At 35.7% G+C, this 9,069-nt stretch overlaps 1 protein-coding gene across 1 annotated transcript; it reads right to left on the bottom strand.

Moving 5' to 3' along the window:
• Positions 1 to 4,643: 4,643 nt before the first annotated feature.
• LOC110451277 (hepatic lectin-like) lies at positions 4,644 to 7,612 on the bottom strand. The gene is made up of 3 exons (XM_021499196.1): positions 7,402 to 7,612; positions 6,530 to 6,700; positions 4,644 to 5,069 (listed from the first exon to the last, which is right to left on the bottom strand). Exons 1-3 carry the CDS (start codon positions 7,607 to 7,609, stop codon positions 4,840 to 4,842), a joined length of 609 nt encoding a protein of 202 aa, XP_021354871.1. The 5' UTR covers positions 7,610 to 7,612; the 3' UTR covers positions 4,644 to 4,839.
• Positions 7,613 to 9,069: the final 1,457 nt, after the last annotated feature.

The following is a 9,069-nucleotide window of genomic DNA, read 5'->3' as shown; positions in this document are numbered from 1 at the left end:
TTTCTGTAATCAGTGCATTGAATTACATTGAAATAAATATGTTCAGTTACATCCACCTTACAGAAACAAAATATCGGATTAGTGGTTACCTGTAATGACGAAAAATTGTAAGCATTATATTGTATAGTAAAGAATAAAGGTCCTCCATTCTAATATTTTTATTAACATAGAATATTCATATTTTACTTCATACAATATCTTCATAATTGTATTAGTAGGTAATGGATGAAATAGAGAGTGCTACCATTTCATCGAGCGGTGTCGTCAGTAACCTATGTAGCTCAGATTGTCGTAATCTGGCTGTAATGGCATATGTTATACGTCGAATACACGATTAAGTTGTAGAAAATGATATATTGAAATAAAAGTGACAAACATGATATATATACTCAAACAGAATCGACGCGTGGCTTACAAACTGTCACTGGAAAACACGTTAAATGTGTCCTTGACATTATCAACTGTAGAGTCCTGGTCGCTCCCGCGTTTTTATCATGTTCCGCTTTGTCACACACTGTGATCATTACTGCGATGTGTACATATGATAAAACATGGCTCTAAAGTACACGATAATAAAATGGCTTCACACATATCCACACTAGATTTACAACAAGAGTTAACACATATTTCCTGCGGTGGTTTAACTCTCGTAGGCCTATTTTGTAGCTCCTTCTTGTAAAGAACGGTGGGCGTGTCGGCTTCTCGTGGAGTCTGTAACGTTGATGGTCCGCTCCCTGCAGGTAGGGCGTAAGAATTGTACCTGCTGCCCCCATTGCATGATCGTAAGAGGCGACTAAATTTATGATATTTTTAGCGTTAGCAATATTGGTATATTTTAAGACAACCCAGAACACGCAAGTAAAGACAAAATGGCTGGTATTTAGGTCAATTATAGTTGAACACTAGGTCATTGTTCCAAGTCGCTCTGTAGCTTCACATCAAGAAAATGTATTCATTGATAAGATAAGATGATATTAACGGTTCGATTCGTATTCCTAGTTGACATCGGTGACTTGCCGCAGTTTGAGGTTTACGAATCTTCAAAACTATACATTATCATGACTTTTCCCGGTCGTGGTCCTTATCTTACCAAAGCAACCACCAAGTAATGAAAATACTGCTCTAAAACACCATCACAACGTGCATTATATATGGCTCACTTTTGGCCTTTAGTTGAGCGTTCGCCCATGTGAGGAAGGCTTTGGGTTCTTTAACAATTATAGTTTCTACTTCTACTTAACGCTCATAAGTAAAACGACTGGTTCACCCGTTTTTCAGTGAGGTAGCACTATAAATTCGGCATCAGTTCCGCTATTACAAGGAGACAAACACGTACATATCGCAGCCTTCCAAAACACACGCATACACTACACGCATGCATCTTGCACACAGGGATGGCCGACCTTAAATGGCTAAAGCTGTTGATAGGACGTTAAACAATGCTAAACCAACCCAAATTAATCAGGGTTTTCTATATCTGGGTTCCTACCTAGTCTCGTCGTGGTTGCCATTTTTCGAAGGGGAAATACATAACCAATTCGTGTTATCTTTCTGTGGCTACGACGGCACACGGTACATGCTTATTGTGAGAAAAAAAAATGACGGCGTCATGAAACGTAGTCGGAAAATTCAAGTCATGCTGTCCATGTCGTATAATTGAAAAGTGTCCCGCAGGAAAGCACTGGACTCCAAATGGCAAAAGGACCTGTGCCGACCTACACACCTCTTTTATACACACGTACACGCCCCTTTCACGTTATAGATCACATGCATGCTTTTCAAACTCGTACCCACTTCCAGGACAACAACCGGACAATAAAGTTACAGACAAATATAGACAGAATTCACATGGACTCTATAAATAGACATGGGGGGATACCCTTTATCACACCGACAGCAGGACACGCCCTATAAACAGTAAAGCACATACACAACGAAAAGACCCTACGACATAACGTTATAGCTCTTTAATATTAAAAAAAACTGTTAAATGCTTTGCTTAAGTAGAAAATTAACCAATATTTTCTCTTCAGGAAAAGAAAGATCATCATGGGCTTTATTTCAATTGTAAATTTCAGGACCCACGAGCTATCCGTTCGCCCTTGGGGAGGGGGTACACTTTACTATAGTTTATATAGGGAAATAACACTTTTGGGTATATATTTTTCCATTTTCAGCAGAAAATTACTCAAACTTAGTCAGAATCATCTTTGGTGAATGAGAGTATTACTTTGTTAAATTGGGATTCCTGCCCCATCCCCAGGGGCTAGGGCGGGGCCCCAAAGGGAACATTTACCAATATTTTCAAATTCTTATCCTTTGATGACATGACAAGTATTGTATTTCACTTAGTTTACATGCTGATTTCCACATCACATCTAAACAATAAAATAAAGCTACCAGTACCTATGATATAACTCAGGTGACCGCTAAGGCCCTTGGGCCGCTTGTTTTCATGGTCACAGGGGTCAAATGTCTTAAACAATTGAAACGATTTCTTCTGAAGAACTGAAAGCTATGTAATCTTTATATTAGGCTGGTGGCTTCCTGGGATAGAGCCCGACAAAATGTAAAAACGAAAATGACCTTGACCTACTTTCAAGGTCGCAGGAGTCGGATATGTCTAATGCTTAAAACGACTTCTTCTGAATAACTGAAAGTTATAGAACCTAAATATTTGGCTTGTAGCTTTCTGGGATAGATCCAAACAAATTAATTTGAGAATGAAAATGACCTTCATCTACTTTTAAGGTCACAGGAATCAGATATGTCCAACACACAGAAATCATCTACAGATCGGTGTAGGATGTCATTCCGATAAATTTTATGTCTTAAGTTTTTCTGTAGCATTTACCGTTAACGTTGTACGCCATTTTGAAATACTTCCATTGATCTTTTAAAAATATCCCAATATGTTAAAACTTGTTTTACTCCAATATCAATGACAAACATTTCGTTTAGTTATAACGGAAAAGGTTCCCCAGGAGTCCTCTCACATTTGGTATCATTTTCAACTTCATAAAAATAAAATGGCCGCCATGACGTCATATCTGATTTTGTTCTCTAATTGCAATACCTCATTAACGGATGAATGTATTTAATTCATCTTTGGATATGTTGTGCAGAATAACAAATAAAAAGAATAATTAAGGAAACATTTTTGTGTCAAAGGTCAACTTCCGGTTTTCGGCAGGGGTCAAAATCCAAATGCACTATTGAGTAACAAACTTTTAAAATTTTCCGTCTTAAGTTCCACGAGGTCTAGAGTATTCATATTTCATATTTAGGATGTTGAAATGTTTGAGTATCGGATTTGAAAAAATAGTTGACCTTGATGATGTATTTAGGTGCACATTTCCGGCAGAAAAAAATTTAAGTCGACCAGGTCAAGTTTTGAGTTATTTAGGGGTCGAATTTCATATGTGCTATTTCAAGATAATGACTTCAAAAAACTTCTTCTGAAGTTCTACAAGGTCAAGAGTCCTACTATTTAATACATAACATGTTCAGGTATTTGACTATTAAGTTTGAAAAAATAATTGATCTTGAATGACTTTCAAGGTCACAGAGGTCATATATATAAAAGTATTGAAACCACTTTTTCTGAATAACCAATAATTCAAGGGTAACGATGTTGGGCAAGAAGTATGCTTGAATGAAGGGCTTTAAAGTTTGTGCAAATGAATGACCTTGGACTACTCTAAATATAATTTCAACGGTGAAAGTCAAAAACCGTTTTCATTTTTGTGCGATTGAAGTGTTCTTGATTTATATTAAGACATCTAATGCACACTGGTAATACTACATCAATTACTACGCACTCTCAATATTAAAAGTATGGACAGTTTACATCTCTACTGCAGTGGGTAAACATCAGCCTTTCTTTTGCATGGCAAACCCAACCGATATAGACAAAATGCTAGTTTCAAATCATCATCCTGACGTACATTGTTGACGGTCTATATGAATTTTACGGACTACATTCCTATACAACTTAACTCATTGGCTGCCTATATTTATCCATTCTTTCTCTGACGTCATCTCGCACTCGGAGAATCCCCCACTACTCAGTCAGCTTCTGTATACTTACAAAAGTTATTATTAGAAGGCCAAATCAATCCTTAAAGTGAAAAGCCCGTCAATATATTAGCCAACAATTTCTAGTATATATTTGATGCTGATGACCGTGAAAGTAGGTGAAGGTCATTTATTTGAGGATAGTGTTTTAGCACAACATCATAGCATGTGACTTGCCAAGTATCATCACCATAATTTATTTATTATTAAGTTATTTGTTTTCCTCAGAAGGTGACGTTCAAAGGTTTAAACACATTTGACACCTGTAACCTTTATTAAATTTGAGGAATATTAGTAGAACTAAATCCCAGGTACCTGCTGGCCAAATATCGTCACCCTGGGTAATTTTGTTATTCCGAAGAAAGTGTTTAAAGGTTTTTAACACTTTGGGAAAGAGACCGAAATAGATGTGCTATCCGTATTGATGTTTTTGGGATATTTTTCGTATTCTTTAATCCCGTCTTCATTCTTTCGGCGGCGTCTCTCTAGGTACACATCCTCATATGACACTGGCTGTTGCGATAACGTTCAACCAAGACAAAAACAAAACAAATTTGATAGTCAAGTTTATTGAGAAGTCGAAATCAGCATCATTTGACAATTGAATGATAAAGCAAGACGTCACATTACCCCATCATGGCCAATAAATAATGTACAGTTTGAAATCTGATGTTTTCTTAAAGCTACAATTTCGTCGAATATTTGTCTACAATTTAGTTCGTGATGATTGAACGCTTATGTTCAAATTTCGCTCTTAAAACATTATCCAAAACAGTTTGTTTGGTCGATCACACAAACGAATGGGCATAGGGCTTTACAATGAACATCATCGAATTTGTTTAGTAAACCGTACCGAACACATTCTCCATTACCAGAAGGATTAATGCCGGCCCAGAAGCTTCTCGAAGTGTTCATAGGTTGTCCGTTCATCCATTCCCATCCACTGATTGTGTTTACTCCACCAATCCACCAGTGTTTCTCAGACTGTGATTCTAAATGCGTTGGAAATGATAAATTTTACTCTTTAGCAGAGGATGAAGCATGTCAATTTCATGTCCAAAGTGACTACAAAAACAGTGCTTAAATGAATCTGTTTTGATTAAAATAAGTTCAAATTGTAAAGATAGTTTTCATTATACATTACATCAAAATAAAGTGATAAACTTTGATATAGTTTTCATTTTGTAATAATCTAGTTCAGGAAAAATGAAGAAAGTGTATCCTGAGCCCAGAGTTCAAGATTTCTATGTATTTAAAATTTACGTAGATAGTGAAATGGACGATAACTGAAAATTTAGAACAATGTTGTTCCTCTTCCCTAGAAATCAGAAAAATGGATAAACACAATATTTGTCAACACATACAAACAGAAAGATTTTTTGAAACAAAAGCGTGGATTTTATAAAGCAACTTTAACGAGAAGATTAACATTTTAAAATTGAAAAAGGATTATATACGCAATTTTGCCTTTTTCGCTTTGTTTCTACACACATGTTTGTTTGTAACCCTGTAGACTTTAAATTTCCTTTTTGTATACTTTGATTTTCATTTAGTGTCATTGATAACTAAATGGAAGACATGGTTTGATGGCACAGACAAACGTTTCTTTGTTTCGTCTTATTATCATGTTACTTCGTGAAGATTTTCCATATGAATATATCCTTCGTGTTCATATTTTGCTCTAATTTTATTGATTCTGAGAGCGTATAATGGTTTAACTGACACTTCAGTACTCTGTTGTTTTTCAATTCTCAATTGAAAAAAATGTTTTCACATTGTTAACTCACCGGACCATATACTTTGTATTTGTTATGTGTGTGTGTGTGTGATGTAGGCAATATACTGGTGTATTGTCGCCTTCCGACAGTGATGATCTGATGTCGACTTTAAAGTGCTACCTCAATGAAATACAAATTGAAAAAAGTGATTTTAATCTGTTCATTCGTTTATTATTTACTTTACTGGCTCCATAAAGTCTTTTTCTTCTATGTTGAAAATTATATTGAGATGACAAATATGGAATTTTGTTCCAGGAGTACTGTTTTGAATGTTTTTTCTCAAATATTTTATACCGTCGTGCCCATTTCCTTTTGTAATCCAAAACTAGATCCCCCTTCTCTAGGTAAGCTCATGATGCAGTAACACGACAAGCCGACATGTTTTGTAGACATAATATGAAATATCCATTATGCAGAATGATACCGTATACCGGGACACTTTCGCCAAGTCAAAAGTTCGCCATTCACTGGAATAATTCATTTTCACCCAGTGTTATTTTCTCCCTTTATTACTACATATAGGTATGTTGTGTGATTATTTTCAATGTCGTGGTTATGTAAACTCGTCCTCATTACGAAGGGCGAAAAAGACGAACGTTAAACTGCGGCGAAAATTTTCGGTATACATTAACAATAAAAAACTTCATTATTCTCTTGATTTAATGAATAATTACCTGACTTCTGATTCAAGATCAATCTGAATTCTTCCAGCTTTTCAATGCTGTCCAGTATAGCAAGATGTCCTTTGAAGCTCACACATGTCCTATTAGCTTGATGAAACGGCACATGCATATAAAAGAATCCAAGTTCTTCACCGTCCTCCGTTTCAACACATTGCTGAGAAGCTGTAAATAATAATATACAACATTTGATATAGCGCCCTATCTAGCTATCATAAGCCACTCTAAAGCGCTTTAAAGTACAACGATATATAATCAATACAATTACCATATACGTAAATCAATACAATTTTGAGGAATTCGCAGTAGCTGCCTTATAAGGCGTTAACAATTAGTCCTATGCCACCTTGCTAATATATTCTTATATGTGTATGCCTGCGTGTGTGCTGGAGATGTAATGTGATTCTGTTTGTAGTGGGACCGTAGTTCCGTGAATGCTACAGTACAGATACCGCAACATCCACCCCAGACCAATTTATACGCATGGGCCGGCGAAAAACACTTCTCTGAATATCCATGCCTACGACCACTTCGAGGATCGAACCCCGGCCGCCTGCGTGGAAGCCCTGAGTTTTAACCATTCGCCCAATCCGCCCATCAATAGAGAGTAGAGACTAACGAATTACATCTCAATTAATTGTTTAAATGACATATTTCCCCTATTATTTAGTAGCATGTGATACAAAATATCAAATATTGATCCATAATTTAAATTTGCGTGAATTATCATTGAAATATTTTGATTCGAGCAGATCTAATTTTGTACCTACACTATATGAGTTAATTATATTCAATATTTTGTAACTGAAAACTTGATATCACTACATGTACATTATTCTTAATTTACAAATACTACGTCATATTACCTTTCCAGAATGACGTGTTAGCTACTGGTACTTGTCCTTCCAGAAAAGAGTAAAGCTTACATTCTTGTGTTGAGCTGCAGAATGTTGCAAACAGGCAATGCTGTGTGAGAGTACAAAACCAAATGCATTCTTGTAGAACCCTCACTGTAGACTTTGATAGAAAAGATTGGAACTCTGTGTTAGCATAGTCTACATTACGCCTCCACATAGAACTGCGAACCCCTGCAGATATATATATATATGTATACACGATAATATTACAATAAAGGCCCACAGGTGCAAATATAACAAGAGATCCTAGAGAGATCTTGGCATCAGCCATCATACTATCCTCATTAGTTCTATAACAGTTTGATCTTTTCCTCTTATCTGATCGAGTCATATAAACAGTAAATGTACCTAGAGGTAACTTTTGATCTTATCTTCATCTTCTGTGTTTAACAGACAACCTTGAAAGTGAGTTTGTTGTTTTACATATTTATTAGTACAGTATTTAACGTGAAAAAAATAGAACCGATCATTGCAATATGAGAAAGTTCTTCCTGCGAAAATTCGGTAATAGTCTTGAAATGTTAAAATCCAAGATATCGCCTTCAGCAATTTTGTTTAAATGATCAATCTTTGAATGCAACATGAAACTAGAATTATGTCAGTGTGACATTAAAGCCGCTCACCACTTTAAATTTAATTGCTTCAGTAACACGTTGAGCATCTATATCTACTATAATACCTCAGACATGTGTTCTGTATTCTGCCAATTGAAAATCAGGTCATGTGATGAAGTTGCCTTTGGAATTTCCAAAATCAATCGCCTCTTAAATGATGCCTTAAAAAAATTCTCCCTCTCCTTTTTTCATCTTTTTTAAGTGCGACGCATTGTTGTAATTTTCATTAATTAGCATCCTCCGATGATGTGACATGAGCATTTACGTGCATAATGGCAATCGGTGAATGGATAATAAAGAATAGGTAAATTTTGTGCTTGTGAAATGAAGGATAATTAACAGTAGTGGGAAAAAATGCATAGAGAAAAGAGACATTGTACTTTTATTTTTATTGATTTTTTATTCATATTAATAATAACTATTAATATATGTAGTGACTTTATTTACTGTCATTGAATATACAAATTCTCACAAATGTTTCTCAGTGCGACTTTACCAATGTAAGAGTTATTTCCCTTACACCGGATTGGATAATATTTTGACACTGTGCGAATTCTTGTAAAACAGCAGCGGCAGTTGTGTCATGCTCTTATATTGTTACATTTTCATTAATTAATACACCAGAACAAGCATGCTGTGTTACAGAAATGTTTGATTAGCATACACGGTTCACATATCGTCTCGTCTCAACCCATTACCGTTATCAACCTAACTTCCTAAGCACGATATGTCATATTACGTTCCCGTTTGAAACATCAAAATAAAGGTTATACTTCATCACTGATACGGTTTATAAGTATATATATTTACTTCTTCCTTCTCCAGACAGCGTCAATGCTTGACAGTCTTCACATGTGATTTCTCGAATCATGTGTTTCACACGCTTAAACCTCATCAGGCCTAAATCCGAGTTGCTAAAACACTCAAACCCAGTGCACGAATTTCACCACCACAACACTCGTATAATGCACCGGAGATAAACATTTCGTTTTCAGCAATTATT

Source organism: Mizuhopecten yessoensis, unplaced genomic scaffold, assembly GCF_002113885.1.
Source record: "Mizuhopecten yessoensis strain PY_sf001 unplaced genomic scaffold, ASM211388v2 scaffold5913, whole genome shotgun sequence".
NCBI classification, from domain to species: domain Eukaryota; kingdom Metazoa; phylum Mollusca; class Bivalvia; order Pectinida; family Pectinidae; genus Mizuhopecten; species Mizuhopecten yessoensis.
Note: the sequence above shows the minus strand (reverse complement) of the source record. Positions and strands in the feature narration are given on the sequence as shown.